The 18264-nt window shown below is 38.8% G+C and overlaps 1 protein-coding gene across 3 annotated transcripts in view; it reads right to left on the bottom strand.

Moving 5' to 3' along the window:
* The window catches only part of TNKS (tankyrase), a 146904-nt gene that overhangs the window by 50626 nt on the left and 78014 nt on the right, over positions 1 to 18264 (bottom strand). For 2 of the 3 annotated variants that reach the window (XM_030019717.1, XM_030019726.1), the window contains exons 4-5: positions 17882 to 17918; positions 16934 to 17009 (exon numbers count right to left, since the gene is read on the bottom strand). In XM_030019717.1, the coding sequence (XP_029875577.1) occupies positions 16934 to 17009; positions 17882 to 17918 (113 nt within the window). Of the gene's footprint in view, positions 1 to 16933; positions 17010 to 17881; positions 17919 to 18088; positions 18205 to 18264 lie in introns of those variants that run through there. The other variant, XM_041127669.1, reaches the window with a different exon arrangement.

The raw sequence follows: 18264 nt of genomic DNA, 5'->3' as shown, positions 1-18264 counted from the left end.
GGTTTCAACAAATTGTCCACAGGCAACATGGGAGCGCTGGCTCCAAGCTCCATCAGTTTCCCTTCCTATCTTGCTAAAGAGTCTTCAGCAGCTCCTAGATGGTAATGCTGCCACAGCCTCAGAAGAAAGCTGCATTTTCAGATTGAAGTTATGAATTCCCCATTTTATGGGCAACTTTAAACTGAGAGATCTTATGTAAGGATCTTGTATCATCCGTTACCTGCATGATCAATAACAGCTGCAGGAACTGTTTTAAGAACTAATATTGCCTGTTCTTGCCTTCTACTACGAAAATCTCTATATAATGCTATCTGATAACAATCTTAATGTGTTTCTCTCATTCTCAAGTTGTCATCTCGAAGGCTATTAAAATCAACAAACAACAATCTTACCAAATATATGATGTCTCATTGTACATCTAATTTACAACACTATATAGTGATTTAGAATTACCATCATTTCATTTTGTCTTATTGCGAGAATGCACTTCCCATATAAAGAGGCAACACCCTGATTTTGAGAGACAGCTCTGGCCTTGACATATTATGGCTACTCTCATGTTCAGGAGGTCCCCACATGGATATGCACCAGTAAGGGCGACTCTTACACAAACAGACAAACAAGTATGACTTGGCAGAAAATACCTAAAGACACCCGTACGTTTATTGTTAACTATTCTACAACATCTGCTGATGAATGATGTCAAAAGAAAAAAACAACAGGAGGGAGAAGAAGAGATTTTAAAATGTTTCATGTAGACTTTAATATATGGGACTTCTTTACCTTGGACTTCTTTACCTTGTCTATAATTATCTTCAGGTTTGGTAAAATTGGAAACTGCAGGTATGCAGCAAACTCCAATCTAACCTTTGTCAAACAAAACCTTTATTCTAATTAGACCATACTGCCTGTAGAGAGCAGCAGCAATAAAAATAGTATCTTAAACTTTTGTAGTTTGTCTTACAAGCTCCCTTCAAAACAGTGTTTCACCTCCTCTGAATTAAGGGAAGAGCAGAGAGGTTTCTAATCGCAGAAGGGACCTTTGTTTCACAGTTTTGCATAAAACTGTTTTGAAAGGTGTCCTGACTCCTGGCAAGATGACTATTTGAATATGGCATACTAAGGAAAAAAAACCTCTGAGCAGGCAACAACTCTCTTTTCACTGGGATAGAATTTATGATATAATCTTTCTTTCCAATCACAATAGTCTGTTTCTGCCTGATGCTGCTCTCTTACAGACTTCTAAAATGAACTGCGTCAATCATAAGTGTACATCAGGAAGACATTCCGGATGCGGTGGAATACCTCCTGTTGCCACTTTATCATTCTGATTAATGGGGTAGGAAAACAAGTCGCAACATCACAATCTTAAGAGACATTCCTGAACTTTTCCACTGTGGAAATGATCAGGCTTTTCCTTTGCTGCTCAGGTACCAATTTGCATTCTAATTTTAAGCAGTGTACCCATCTTACACCTTCATTTTTAGACTAGGTCGTAAGCTTCCTTGGGAAAATATCTCATTGACATTTGTTTGTATAGTGCCAAGACTGGACATATCATCATATACAAAAAATTTTCTTCTAGAAACACAGATTTCAAATAACTCAAAATAATTCTTTTATATTCATGCTACAATGCTCTTGCACACGAGGTACTACAGAAATAAAGGTCCCTAACCTCAGCTAAAGAATGATGCTCTTAATGAGCAGGAAAGGGGCTGTGCTTCTGTTCATCAGCCACATGGCTTGTCAACTTCAGCCACCCAAATTGTGCAACTTCCTTGGTCATTTTATAGCAGTACTGAGTAATTTAATTTCATAGTTGATAATTACGTTTTAGGGACAAACTTATAGATGCTGCTCCAGGAAAACAAGTTACGTCGGTCTGCTGACTGTAGATGAGCTAGCTGCAACAAGTTTGAACTCGAGAGATAAATAAGCACAGGGATGAAAGGCTTAAACTACTTTTCTTATGTAAAAAACAAAAAAAACCACCCCAAAAAACAAACCACAAAACCCAATTCCTAAGGACAAGGATTACAAAATGCTTAAGGAAGACATTTGTCACTCCACTGTGTTTCCAGTGGTAATTTAAGTGCTTCATCTTCAGAACACAGCCAGTAGTACTTAATTAGATTGCTGAACAGGACAGACTTAGTATAGTAAAATTCAGAAAAACATCACATCACAAATTTCACATAGTGCTTTCTAACAGCTAATGACAGGGAAAATGAACTGAACAGCTCACCAATTCAGAATCTGCAAATCACTCAGTATCTTAATTTAGAGGTCTGGTGCATCAGATGATCTCTTCGAGGAAAAACAAATATCCACTGTTTTGAGCTGTAAACGAGTGAAGACAAAACCAGCTTGATTTCACCTACACAGTAGTGCTAGGGCAGAGCATCATTGGGCGAGAATGAGGATTACATAAAAAACAAGACAGAAATGCTTGCATTCCTTTTCATTCCATCACTTGGCAGAAGGAGAACAAAGAAGTAGTCTGCATTAAAAAGAAATTTTTCCTTGCAATTGAATACGTTTCAGAAATTTATTCAGGTATTATACCACCTGGGTTATGGTATGAAGTCCAGAGCTGGTCAGATATCAGGAATGGCATAGCTCCTAGAAGTATTTAGAAATGTGTACCAGCTACAAAACATTGCTTTGTGGATCACAGATTGAAGGAACATTCCTCTGTGCATTCAACTGTGCAGAAACCACAGCTGGGATGTTATTCTCAAATTATTGTTGGACACCTCCAGACCAGGCAGATGTTCATAAACTGGAGAAAAAGATAAGAATGTATAATAAAGGTGAAATGGAAAGAATTAATGAAATGGCTGGAGAGTTAAAAAGCACAGGAAGAACAGAATAAAAATACTGCAAATACACTGATGGAATAAGCCCTCATTTGGAAAAGGTTTAGTTGGGTGACAGACCAGGACTCTTCTACTCTTGATCTCCAGTGAGTATACAAATCTGTTCCTTCTCAGAGGGCTGTAATGTCCAAACTACTGACTACTAAATGTTTCACCAGTAGATCTGACCTTTGAGAGACAATACAAATTTCTGACTGTATCTCTGAACCTCAAGACTGTGTGACACGGCTTGGCATCAGGTCTACACATTAACATCGTGACCCTGTTGTACTGCAAGTTGGGCTAAGTGTTGACAAATAAGGGGGAGGAGATTTATGAGAGAAGAGCTTTTTCAAACACATAGATGCCTGGGGTAGGGAAGGACAGAAAAGATGACGAGCATCATCTTGCAGAGAGGTAGACAAAGAAATAACCAGAGTGTCTCTGTCTCTTAGAGGTTAAAAGAAGGAAGAATAGGAAATGAGTGCTTTCACTTTTCTGCTCAGGAACTCCTCCTGCTAGCATAGAAACAGTGCCACCACAGAGAAGGTAGGTATGTAGAAGCAAACAAGATATACCCAAAAGCAGAAGAGGGTAAAGGGCAAAGATATCTTTCCTGACAGGAGAGAAAACATGCTAGCACTGCAGGACCACACAACAAAAGAAAGTTTCATCTGCAGAGGCAGGCTTAAGATGGAGATTTGAAGATGACCATGTAAAAGCCTTATTAAATCCCAAAAGAAAAACCCAGTCTCCCTGCCCGGCAGGTTTCTCCAGACAACAACACTTGACTTTCAAAATTATGGAGATTATTATCTTTGACACCAGGAAGGCAAATCCTTAATCCATGTAGATAGCTCTGAAAGCTATTCTCTTAACAGTAGCTATATAAAAAAGAAATAACTCAAATTGATTACTTCAGAGAAAAGGAAACAAAGTCAAACCTGAAAGAGCATCGTTACCTGGCAGATAAAGGGCTAAAAGAAAGGCCAGAAGAAAAAGAGATACTGTGAGACAGAAGGCAGCAACCATGTTCGGAATGAACTTTAAAAGCAAAGATCAATCTGATTCATAAGAAAAAGGAGGTATGAAGCTTAGTTCCCTAATAGCTCCATATTAAGTTGCTGCCATTACTTTCAGAGACTGACCTAGAAGCAGAGACTAAGAGGGAAATGGTAGAAGGCTGGGAGAGACCCTTAAATCTTTAAATGGAAACACCGCCTTGACCTCTGATCTTGTGAAATCTTCGGATTTCACAAACAGCAGGTCCCATAAATGGGGCCCTAGAGATCCTTGACCTCTTCCTAAACAAGAGTTAAAATGCAACACCTTCCACCCCCCAACTCTTCTGTATTTGCATGCATCTTAACCTACTACCCATTTGGTAACATAGTTCCACAGAGGATGTGTCAGAAAAGCTGAGCAACACCCCTCACAAACCTGTGGTATTCTCAGCAAACAGTTCCTTACAAGAATCTCTTCCATTTCTACATGTAGATGATGAAGGTTTGGCCTTTCATATTGCAGGATGGAACTGCAATATGAAAAAGAAATTTTGGAGCTTCTACCATGAACCAGCATTTGCAGTTTTCCTGGATTCAGAAGCACAGAATAGATCTCTGGCAGCACTCAACGACATGGGGAGATGGACTTTGAGATGGATTATCAGAGAGGCAGACGAGTGTACACTCCTTCTTTGTGATAGATGCTGGCAGCTGAGGGAGTAGTGGCTTGCTGAGCTACATGAAGATGAAATGACAGTAAAGACCCACTCTCTTCTCCTAAGGGAATGCTGCTAATGTTGTTTAACACTGAAAGGAGATGTATACTGCCTTGAAAGGTATGGCAGAACACTACATAGGAGTTACTTACAGTATCATTGTGTCCAGGATGGCCATTTTTGTTGCTTCTTTTCATCACCTGGAATCTGTCAGAAATGCAAGTCAAAAATGGACAAGTCTGAGGTGAGGCACTGAGGCATGACTGGCTCTTGCTGAGGCAAAGGCAAGAAGAAGAAACTGCCCCTGTAACATTATTAACTAAAGTCATCAGAGGGTATTCAAACCTCTAGTACTCCAAGGAGCAGCTGGCAACACCTGCCAGCTAGAACACAAACTCATCTGGGCTGGAGGACTGAGCACACAGGCATGCAGGATTTTCTCATGTCAACAGCTGGAATTTTATTTGTTAAATCACACGCTGGAAGCTGTGATTCAAGTTTAGTGCATGGGGAAGAACAGATGCTACTGCTGCTAGTCTGAGCAATGGGGCACGGGTAGCCAAGTTTCTGCAGAGTTTTTGAAAGCAGCTTAGTGCCAGCCAGCACAGTCCGCAGCCCAAGTCTTAACCCATCAATCTTGTCAAATTGCAAGCTGCAAATACTTATCACTCCAGGAGAGTGGGATGAGACAACTTTCTCCCCTCCTCCAGCACAAATACATACGTCTTTATCTGTCCTGTCAGCCAGTGTCAGAAGCTATAGAATCCTGTTCTTTAATTATTTGCTCAGGCTGCTCTTCCTTCTTTTTAATGAAATATTTTGGTGTTGCTCTGGCAGCAAAAAAGTGTTAACAAGAGGCTCCTCTCCAACCAGGCATGCCAGATGACTGGGGAAGGCCTGCATACAACAATCTGAAGATGATGCACACTGGAACACCAGAGAACCAAAACTCTGCTGTTTTTTTGCCGTTTCAGTCTCTTCTTTTTCCACTTGCTGTCAAAATCTTTTTCCTACTACAGTCAGCTAACAACCTTTTATTCCCTTTTCTTTTTATATCTCTTATTATTTTTACCACTTCTCCCACTCCATCCTTATATATTTATTTTGCTTTTCCTCCTTCCCCTTCCAACTAGAAACTTTTCAGGCTTCAGTCCACAAGATTTTCACATTATTAAAAAAGAAGAAAAGCTTCTCAGAATATATTAATTTGACTGTTCCCTCTGCTAAAATGACATTCAGACCAGCACTTCACTCATTTTATTGAAAGCAGGGTCAGAACAAACTCTGTTAGGAACAATGCTTGCAAACTGATTGCATTTCAGGTCCAGTGCTCGGTGTGAAATAAATATTTATGCCTTGTATTTTGTAATGAAATTAAAACACAAAATATAAAATAATTCACAAAATTAAATATACAAAATATTCTCTTTGTATTACAGTGATAATTTGCAAATTTTAGAATGTAATGCCTTTACAATTGAATCAAGTAGACTTCACTGTTCCATTGAAGAAAAGCCTTGCAAAATACAGGGAAAAAAGCAGAGAATTTATCTTCTACTTCCTTTTAGTATGTTTCAAAATTGAGACGTTATGGTTATTAGAATATGAATATTCTAAAGAATTTAATCTGTAAGAAGTAAGTCTCTTTTATAGGTGTATTATATTACTTAGAAAAGACTCACCAAATAACCTCAATTTTCTTGTTCATCAATGACACATCCATCATCAATTACAATGTCCTATTTTGGCATTTTCCTCCCCTTTTATTGTTCATCTACTGCCTGCTCAGTCAACTTACACAACAGTTTTAGAAATGGTTATGTAAATACACTTCTCCTTGCACATAAGTATTTGTAGTTCTTTTCGTTTAGAACTAAACTGATCACTCTAAATTATCCATACAACCTATGAAGTCAATGATGGGGTTTTATTAGCAAATGATAATCGATGTGCTGAGAGAAATCAGAGAGGCAGCAAGAGCAGAAAACAGAACAGCTTTGGGTGACTTAACAGGTGAAATGTTTGGATGGTATCGGGGATTATTTTACAAAGAAATTGGCTAGGGAGGCCAGGAGTAAATGCAACTACTGAGCTGGTACCAATTAACAAGTAACAGCTGGTGCAAAACTTTGCAGTAGAAGTTGCTCTTTAACAGTGACTATAACATACCTGGATTCCACTTCTCTACAGAGAAGAGTGCTTGCTAAAATAATCCAGCACAACTGCGCAAACCTTCAGAAAGTGGAGCTATGAAAAAAATTGTTAAGTTTTTTAACAGTAAGCTAAAAGTGGTAGCTAAGAGAATTAAGTCCTTACAGGCAGCACAAAGACTACTAACAGAGGCAACACTGGAAATGCCATGGTAATGCACACCTTCTATGAGGAAGGGCTTGATAAAGTGAAAGAAGCCAATGTGACTAACAGCAAGCTGAAAGAGATTACTAGAATTAAGAAGGCATCATTCCAAAAGCTGAATTTACAAGCTGAAGAAAATCACAAGGACCATAAACTCCAGCAAATTAAAGGTAAAAATACAATTAGAAACGCAAAAACAGTTTAAGCAGTGACTAGTGAAAGGAATTCAAACCAGCCATAAACCCTTCTTGCAACCCACCAGGAGCACAAAATCCACCAGACAGTCCAGTTGGGCAAGGTGATGCTCGGGCAAGGAATGGAGCTCTCCAGGCGACAAGTCATTGTGGAGGAACTAAAAGAACTCTTTGCATGGTACACGTCTTAGAAGAAACAAGTAATTCTCATACCAGGACCCTGGTGAAGCTTGGCAAAGGATCTGTCTGAAACTAAATTAAGCATAAAAGAGGTAATGATACCCATAATCAAAATGAACACCAACAAATTGCCAGGATGGGACTGCATTCACTCAAGAGAGCACTGGAGAACGAAACAGATGAATTATTAGTGGTATGTGTCCTTCACTTAAGATTATCTTGGTACATGAAGACCCGAAAGCTGCAAACCAATCATTAAAACATGTTTTGGGGAACTACAGGCCTGTAATTTTGATGTCTGTACCAGGAAAAATACAATATAATAACAGCTGGAATTAGTGGACACCTGGATAAACATGATCTGCTTGGGAATAGTCAAATAGTGTTAAGGGAAGTCCCACCTTTAAAACTCTTGGAGTTTTCTGAAGCAGTCACAAGCACATGCATAAGGGTAATCCAACTGATACAGTCTATATGGGTACTCAACAAGTTTTTAACTGAATCCTCACCAATGGTTTTTAAGGAAGATGATGTTAGGTCCCAAGATGGTTGCATGATAGGACGCAGAGATGGGAAACAGTGTATAACTAAATGACAGGACCAACAACAGAGGGAGGCCACAAAGTATTCTAATACCACATTCAAAAGTGAAAATCGGTAAGAAAGCAGAATGGTTTACTTCGCAGTACCTCTCATGCTTACATGCAGGGATTTTGAGAGGGAAGTGACACCAAGGATAGAAATGGCACCTACAGTATTCACTATAGTCAACCATATACAGAAATCAAATGCATACAGTCCATGGACTGAGCTGCACGTTTCAACTCAAACATAACCTCAGCAAGCTCTGAGAAGGAAAGGACTCCACTCTCGAGATCACAGTAGAAGAAACAGCAGCAGTACTCAACTTCTGGATGCTCTGTGAGCTCATAGAGCTCCAGTATTAGTCCAGACCACAGCATTTAGTTAATGTGTATAAAATATTAAATGGCAGCTCTGCCCAAATCTGCCAGTTTGACTTGTTTTCTCTTGACAGTAGATAGATGATAGCCTAATGAAAGAAGCCGTCCCCTGTGTGAAGCTAAACATCAAGGGGAAACAGTTCAGGTATAAAAAAACCCCACACCTTTAATACATTTGAAGGTTTCCTGAAGAGCACATTGATTAAGACCTAACAAATGAGATTTCCTCATTTTTAGAGAACAATACAGAGAGAATGACTACAGAGTAAACAATATCTTTCCAGTCCTTCAAGTGGACAATTTCTATTTGTGGATATGATAGACTACACTTCAAGTAATTTCTGAAGAAAATGGAAACAGGTGAAGGGATGCTCACCGAAACTTTTCGGGGAAAATAAACTTAAGATCTCATAATAGAAACTTAGAGCAGCTATCAGTTTTACATTTTATTCAGAAAGTATCACCTTTGGCCGTAGAGGGTCTTAAGTGACACCAGAGATAGAAATTAAGCCATCTACACTGTACAAAGTCAGGGGAGGGATTCTTGTGTTATTCACTTTGACCATGCTTGGCTGATGAAATAATGGGATCACAGCATAAGAGCGAGCATAACTTGTCACTATTTCTGACATGCATGAATCCTGGGAAATGTCTTTTTAAACAAACAAAATGGTGTTTTAAAGGCAAAATACAGTTGTGGCCATTTTTAAATGTCCTTTTTATGTGTGTACTGCATTGGCACTTCTGCCCCAGGCACATCACAAACATTATGGCACTTGCTTTGTACCCTTTTTGTAACGTTGGACATGTCACCTTTTTCACAGTCTTCCACTACCTAAATCCAGGAAGGACCCTTAATTTTGCATGCAGATGTTGATTTAAAATATTTAACTAAATTACAGAGAAGTATAGCTATAACTGAAAAGAGTACAAAAAATGTGTGCATCTGATCTACAGGCACATATTCACTAAGGGAAGAGTTGCTCAGAAGGACTTTAGTCCATCTTTTTACCTCCATCAGTCCTCCTAATTACAGCATACACAGGGATAGGCTCTAAGGTTGTGAAGCCTTTCATCCAAATCCAAGCTGGGAGTATGGACCACACAAATATATTACTATGGGGTACCAAGGTATCACAGAATAACTGAGGTTGGAGGTGAGCTCTGGAGATCAACTCGTAGTCCAACCCCCAGCTGCCCCTTTTCACTCAGTTTACTCAGGTACTGTGAATGACTTCACATCTGAGGTGGGATAATAGCATATATAGGTCAGTTGCCATGGAGCAGCTGGCATTTGATGACAAGTTCTCCCACGACGGTATACATGCCCATACCCAATATGGGTCACTGGTGAGGCTGCAGAAGCACAAGCAATTGTAGCACTTGCAGAACACAGCAGTCATTGAACAGAGTAAACAAGGATCTTAAATCCCAAATTTTTAAAGCCATAAGCTCTCAGCATAACATTTTTGTTTTAAACAGAAATAGATGTGCTCTCCATCTTCCCTCAATCCCCAGAAAATCAGCTTGCAGAAACAGGGGAGTGCTGGCTCCTATCTTCCCCTATACAAGCACATTACCTAGCTATATCTCTGAGATATACACACACATATGTAAGTACACACAGCTAGGTATATACAAAAGTGTATATTAATGTATATGTGAGTATATATAGGGATATATATACCTAAATACTTTTAATTTTTTATCCCTCTCTCAACATATACATTCACACCCCTAGATACACCTTTGATACATACGCATTTCATGAAACACATCCATGATCAGTGTCAAAGACTACAGTGTTTAGAAACAATCAGTCATGGCCAAATTTACACTACCAAACATGAACTAACAGAGTACACTATTATCGCTTTTTTGGTAACTGCAGTTCCAAAAGCTGTAACCACGCATCATGAAACTTCTGGCTAATCTTTGCAAGACCACAAATGAAGAGCCCCAAATCTGTGCATTTCCCACCCACAAAAGTGGTTTTATAGTACTTCACCAAAACCAGACTGAAATTTTATGCTAGCAGCAAGTGGGCAGATTCAGCAAGGGCTAGTCTACCCAGTTATTCTGGAACAACTGTTTTGGATTTACTCCATGTGGAGCTGCCTTTTTTTCTGAAATAAAATGGCATTTTCTAGTTAAACAATTTTTTAATGTATTTTTTTAAATTTTGATTAGACTAATCAGGGAGAAAACACTTGTTCTTAACCATGAATACACACAGTCAACTGTTAATCTGGTTTCAATGTATGATTCCGTTGCTCCTCTCCTCCGCACAAGTTATTTCTTATTGTAGATAAGCCTTGAGACTAGAGAGTTTTGATATATCTATAAACAACACAAACAAGCAATGTATACCAGCAGAAAAAAGCTCATAAAATTTTGGGGAAGATAAAATGTAAATTGTGACACTAAATAATATATTACGTGACAAAAAATATACATATGTGTAGAGTACACACAGAGATTCAGACATATCCTTGGGTATGACAAAAATGCCTTCCCTCAGGAATCTGCTTGCAAGTCTTTTGCTCAAATATGCAGCTTTTGTCTGCAGAGAAGTGTGTGTTTTCACAACATTTAAACAACACTTTTATATGTGAAATGATTTCTTCCAAAAGATGTTCCATACTCATCTGAATATTATCTGCCCACCATAAATTTATAGAACAAACAGACCTATAGGTTTATTTGTTATTAGTTCTCATTTTACTACTGTAGCACAAGAAAAATGCACACAACTGTAAAGTTTTATAGTGTCACTAGCACACAATTTTTTCACAAGTCTTGCAAAACATGGCATTTTTCTTCAACCCCCAGCTCCTAGAGCCAAGATGATTAGAAGAGAATCTAAACCTCTGCTCAAGTCTCTAGGTTTAATAACTGTAAAGAAAAAGCTTGTGAAAACACGGATCGATTGTTCCATACAGACTCAGAAATTGGAAGGCATATGAATTTTCTCTGAACTGCAGAATTTTTCATTAAAATGGTTGAGAACAAGCAGAATTCTGCAACAGGGGCTGGCAAATCCACTTACCAGCAGCAAATTGGAGACTCCCTGGTAAGAGGAGACATAACTCACCTGATCTTGTTAGAATTCAATTTCTATTTATCAGCTCTTTGTTTACAGGCTGATCAAGGCTGATCTCTCAAGAGAGAAAGAAGCAGAGGAAGCAAAAGAAGGAATCTGCAAGCCCATCCAACAGAACATTACTTGGTATCAGAGACGTCCCATCGCAGGAGCTGAGGGGCACTCCGTCCTCTCCACAAAATGCGCACATGCAAGATCTTGTGCGGTGGTTGCTTCAGGTCAAGGATGCTGGTACCCAGCACCACATCGCAGACCTTCTCAGAGTTGGATTTCTTACATCTGTACCCTGCATCCATGAACCTGGATGATACCTTGCACAAGAAAAATGAGTGTCTGTATGGTAGGAAGGAATGGGCTGAAGAAACAGCCTCAATCAAACCCAAGAGGCAAGTACATCTCCTATGACTCACAAAGTTTAATGCAAAGGCCTGCTACTGGTATTCTGGGTCCAGGGTTGTTTACATCTGGTTTGGAAAGCCATAACAACAACGGCGTTGGAAAGGCATAATACCAAGTATTAAGGACTGGTACTGGGAGCTGTTAAGGACTGAAAACTGGGAATAAACAGAAAAAGGGGCACTAGGAGCCAGACGACTACAGTGAAATAAAATGAAGTAGGACTATGTGCATGCTAGAAAAGGCCTTTTAATAAATAATTGCCTATTATTTTTTTTCCATAGGATCACTGCCTCATCCACGGTGCTGGATGGTCCCGTGCTGGGAAAGAATGGAGATGCATTGTTTGCAGTCTCCCTAGTTCATTTGTTGCAGAAATTTCTACGTTTCTACTTTCTAAGGAATGAGGCAGGGAGGGAAGGTGCAGGAAGGAAAACAATGTAGCTGTGGGGGAACTGCATCCTGTGCTGCCTTCTGGTAGTAATTCCTGCCTCATGCTGAACAAATACCCAAGACCAAGCAGTTCACAGGTAACGCCATGGTATTCTCCGTTTTTCATACAGTTCATACAAAATGTAAATACAAAACACAGCTGCAACAGATCAATGGAATCTATACTTTCAAAATACAAAGCATGCATTTTATTTTACATAAAAATAATTGTTCTGTGCTCCAAAGAGCTCAAAATCTCAGATATTTGCTCTGCTTCGAAGGACATGAACCTTGAGAAAAGGAGCAAAACAAACTGTTTTTTGAGTAACTCCTGTCCAGAGGAGTTGGGTTCCCTTGCACAAAGAGAAGGTTTTATTCAACCGACACCTGAGTATTTGAATGTTAGCATGATCTGAGCATGAGTAATGTAGGACAGGAGCAGGATATTATATACCAGCAAAAATCAAGACTTCAGAACAAAAATCCAACCTCCCATTGCTAACAGCTACCATGTCAACTGGATGCAGTTAACTTTGGAAAGCTGTCAAGAAGTGATGTGGGAAGTCTGCCTTGTAGAGAAGAGTTCTCATCTGAATTGCTAAAACCAATGCTTCCTTATTAGCTCAGATACTTCTGAATTTTAAAAATGGAGGCAACATCAATTTTTCCTGAAACGCTTTTCAAGTGTCCACAACAGCTTTCCAAAGGAAATGAGAGGGCTAAGAGATGGTTTCAACTCAACCTGCAACCATGATACCTTCTATTTTAAGCCTGTCTCTTGCCACTAAGTACTGGATTAGGTCAACTGTGACTGTTGTAACAAATCAGAAATCCAGCTCCCATGACAAAATAATACAGCTTTAGCTTCCAGTAGCAGGTAGGAATCTGTTGTTTTAAAAGAGTCAAAAACATTTTTTGAAAATTCACCCACAACTAAGTCTGGAAAAAGACAACCCCAGAGGGAAAAAAAAGAAAAAAAAATCTGAGGGAAAATAAGCAGGGCTGTAAAGCAAATCTCCGGAGCCTGCATACCTTTACGTGGATAGACATGTAAATAGGTGGCTTAGCTTTTTAACAGTGTGAAAGTTCAGTACTATCTGTTAACTTCCAATATGATAGCATGTCTTCTAGAAGTCATTACTTCTATAGATTACATAAAGAGCGAACAGTTTGGCAGAGCTCAAGAGGCTGGACACGGTGAAATTTCAGACCCATTGGGAATACGCAGGTGCCATGCATTTTGTCTAAGTTCTGTTTTGACAGAGCAAATACTTTGCAAAGCAATCTAAACAGAAGTGATGTAACATGCAAATTTTATGTTACACACAACACCACATCCTAACAATTCTGTGATTTTTTCAGTCTCCTGTTAAAAAAAAAAAATCAAAGCAGGACTAATTGGCATGAAAAATGACTATTACATTTCAGTTCAGGCATTGCTTTTTAAAGAGCAAATAGAACCGTTTAAAAAAAAAAAAGCCACCAACAACAAAAAAACCCAGTTCCTGCGAAATTTTACCCTTGCATAACACTCATTTGCATACACTGTACCGTATAGCTCTGCACTGTATAGCTCAGTACTTGTACACTATTGTTTGTGCCCTCATATATGTTCAACAGGCACATAAGCCAATACTTACTCAAAAATCAACCATGACCTAGCTCAATGAAATAGCTGCTTCTCTGAGATATGATTGTTGATTTTTCCTTGGTCATCAAAACAAAACCCTACAAATTACCTAGATCCTTGGTATGCAGGACTGCTTTAGCTGATGTATAAAATTGCTCTTTCTTTTGCACACACTCCTTCATTTTTCACTCCAGAAAAAAACTGCTAGAGTAGCAACTGAAAATGAATTCTCTCTTCAGGCAACAGCTGAAGAGCTTCAGTAATGTGAATGTTTCCACAATGGTCATAATCTAACTGTGACTTGGAAGGGAAGAAGAAAGTTCAGTTTTCACTCCTATTCAGCCTTTGACCTACCTCTATGCTAAATAAACAGATGGAGCAATGGTTATCAGCACCAGCTGTAACTGTTTTAGCAGCATGGACTCCTGTCCAGTAGGAATCAGACTCTGGGTATCAATACTTTTCAAAAAGGCTGCAAGCAGCACACAGAATGCAGTAAGTCTTTGTTATTTCTAACCCGAGCTGGTTTCAAACCAGCGAGCTACTGTCAGTTTTCCACCCCTTTTATCTGTTCTATGAAGCACAACCTCACAGCAGATGTGGTGTTTGGGAAATCCAGGAACTCCAGATGTTAGCATGCACGTGACACAGAAGAGATCCCCAAGGGGAAAAAAAAAAGGTAAAGTGCATACAGCAATGAAATATCCTGACTATTCTGCTATTCAGTTCCAGTGCAATGGGTGTTAGATGACAACTGTTGGAAAGTCACATCCCAAAGTATGAAAAAACCACTACCACCACCTGCTATACAGAAAAAATAATCACCCATTCAGTACTGGGACTCAGTTTCCTCACCTACAAAGCTGAATGTTTCCCTTATCAGAGTAGTGCCGAACTCAGAAACACGCAAGGCCGAGGAATGCACAAACTAGAGAAACGTGTACACAAGAGTTTGTGGATATGTCTGTACTGCAGAGTAAGCATGATGCTGCTGAGAACCTCAGGCCACTCCACAGAGTCTGCACTTCCCAGCCCTAACAGCTGCGTTAAGTCTGTAGCCTTACACTGTGTTAAGTTTGAGGCTTGAAAACTCAAGGGATCTGCAAAAAATAACTATGAAAAGCATCAAGGAATGCAAAAACAGCTTCCACAATGGACAAATTCTCAGCTAGTGTAAATCAACATAGGTCAACTGGAGGCAGCTACACCAGCAAAGACTTTCATTTACAAGAATGCTGTGCTGTAGGATGAAAAGTTCACTTAATTTGCAGCAGAGCTTAGAATGATTAAACCCCAAGTGATCTTGCACTAATACAGGACCTGAATGCTTTGCCTTACAAATGAAATACTTAACAGTTATACAGCACACTTGCTACAGAGAATTACTTCACCTTAAACAGTTTATACACATATGGTGGGGAAAAAAAAAAAATACATCTGGTAGACATAATTTTAAAAAAGCTAATTAATATCAATGGCAAGCCATCTTAAAAGGAGTTTTAATAACCAGTGCATTTACCAACAGTTAAACACACAGAAAAATTATCAAAGTGCCCACACTGATTAGCTTGCACTGCAATATGCTTTCTGAGCTTTGGGCTTACATTTTCAAACTAATTCAGAGGCTGCAATAACACATAAATATTTTCTGCTAGCTTAATATGAATTTTAAAAGCTTTTTTATTTTTTTATTCTTATTTTAGAGTGATAAATATTCTAGATAACTGATCTGCAAGGGCTTATTCCTCTCCATATTGACAGAAATCACAACTCTGCCTTTGGCCTTCAATCAATAGTGATGGGGACTCAATTACTCAGTAATGCACTGCTGTATACCACCATGCTTAATTATAACAACACAGTGCACTATTAATTCCTAAATACAATCCAATTTGAATGGTAAAGGCTTAAAAAAAGAAAAGGGAAACAAAGGACTCTGGACAATATGTTTAATTGTAAAATATGCGGAGTATTTCATCAGTTCCGACACAACTGAACTAAATAAAGCCCTTGTTCATTTGCCTGTCCTCAAATCACAAAATTAATTGTTTTAAAAACCTAGAAGATTCATAAACTTTCAGCCAGTGATAAATGTAAACAAGTGAAAAACTGGCTGGGTTTTCTTTCACATAGTAGGTATCATAGGCATTACAACTGAGAAAACATTTTAAAATGTGCATTAAAAATAGGAATGTTTTCACAATGGAGCTACATTTTTTATAATCAGCAACAATATGTCTTTTTATTAAAAGGCAGCGTAAACTGGCCTATCTTCACTGATTTCAGTGGAACTGGGCTGTTCCACAACAGCTCCAGAATAGGCAGAGGTTTATGCTATGCTCCAACACACTCCACCAAAAATAAAGAAAACTATAAAGGAACACACTCCCATGCTTTCCTCTCCAAGACTGAGATGTACTGTTACACGTGAGAGACGTTTTTAAGAGATGCAGATTAAGAACATTCTGGTACACGGTAAAATAAATAAATAAATAAAAATAACCAACATTTGTAAATCCAACAGTCTAGACAGACCATCATCTTGATGTCTAAAACATCAAAAATCATAGGATCTACTTCTCACTCCGTATGTTCTTCCCTCCTCCAGTTTCAGCCTAATCCTTAATTTAACTCATTCAAACATCCCTGCCAGAGAAAGTCAAAACAATAATGTCAAATTTAAGAAAATGCAGAAGGTGTTAAGTGCCAGTCTACGTGGCAGGGCATTACGACCTAAGCCGAATACCAACCACCACACCCAGACAATGTTCAAATACAATAATAACTTTCCTCCCTTAGTTATTTTATTCATCTACAACAGTACATGATGTTTTTCTTATAAAAGGTCTTAAGGCTTCACTTTTCACGTACACCAGGGTCTCACATTTAAAAGAAAAGACACACACAAAATCCACGTCCACCGACTGTCAATCTGACACAACTGTCAGCGTCAAGTACAACAACAGCATTTAATTTTACAGTGAAAAGACATCACGGGTTTTCCCCCCATACACCCTTTTGGTTTATACATCTTTGCTTCCCAGTATGGCTAAATTGGCCTTTCTTGAATAACAGAAATATAAAGCAGATATTAACTTACCTTACGCCCATCACTTGCATGGCAATTCACATTTAAAGGAGTCAATAAAGCCATCAGTTTTTCTTCATTACCACTCCTGTAAAAGGAGAGGAGAGTATTACCAAAAGGGGAAAAAAAAAGACAGAGCTCTTTGCAAAACATTTGCTAAGGAGCTGGATATCAAAGTATAGTATATTGAAATTCGTACTCTGCCAGGGAGAACGTCAGATGGCTAAAGGGTCTTCTGACCATTTCAAAACCAAGGGTAAATACAGGAAAGAATATTAAATTTGCAGTTAAGTATATTACAAAAGATCGTGCAAAAACACCTCTTAATTTCTCTCCTTAACCTCACCTTATATTTCCTTTATCTAATTTTACAGATCCTCTGAAAGCCATTTGCCGAATTAAATGTTTTGAATTAAATACATTTTCACAGCATATGGCCCATAACGTTTGAAACAACTACATACCAATATCCAGAATTTTTTTAGAAGGGTTAACAGTCTATACAAAACAGTCTTGTGCTGTCAGAAGGAAGGATGAAAGCATCTTTGGAATACATGACTGAACTTTACACCTTTTGTATAGGGCTCCTTATGCTCTGTTCTGATGAAGCCTATTTTCAAAATATATCCTAAGGTAGCAGTAAAAAAACAAAAGAAAAAAAATTCCAATATTTAAATTGCCCCTAAAAAGAACAGTCACAAAACGATAAAGAGGATTTAAGCAGCTTAAAGCAAAAACTCAATATTAACCTTATAACCACCATAGTGGGGGATTTCAATTACATAAACAGGCTTTTCCATTTGTACCAGACTGTAAAGTCCGAAGAGATTTATGCTAATGAAGTGGTTTGTTTGCATCACTCCATGGAAAGGCAATGACAAAACATTACTGTTTTAAAAATCCCTTTTCCTCTCCTGCTTCCACCCCCAAAATACGCTTTATATTCTAAGCAGCACTCACCTAGCAGCTTCCAGGAGTTCGTCCTTCTTGTATTCACCTAAATGATTGCAAAATATCATGCTGTTAGCATTTGGCAGAAGACAGATTAAGAAATGCAGTAGGAAGCAAATACAGAATTAAAACAGAGAAGAGGAGAAAAAAGCCCACACCCCGCTGGGTGATGGAGCTGTGACGTTAGCCAGCTTGTGGAGGCAGCATCACCAGTACCTTGGAGACGGGCAGCAAATTGACGCATCTTCTTGTCCAATCCTCAGATGGAAAGGCTTTCTTTGGACGACCAATGACTGCAAAATCTTGTGTCCAGAAACACAGTCCCGCTGATAACAGCATGTCAGCTGAAGACAATGTCCCCACCCCCTGCCCTATTCAGTATGTCACATTAT

Source organism: Aquila chrysaetos, chromosome 1 (genome assembly GCF_900496995.4).
Source record: "Aquila chrysaetos chrysaetos chromosome 1, bAquChr1.4, whole genome shotgun sequence".
NCBI classification, from domain to species: domain Eukaryota; kingdom Metazoa; phylum Chordata; class Aves; order Accipitriformes; family Accipitridae; genus Aquila; species Aquila chrysaetos.
The sequence above is the reverse complement of the archived record's forward strand: the minus strand, read 5'-3'. Positions and strand labels throughout refer to the sequence as shown.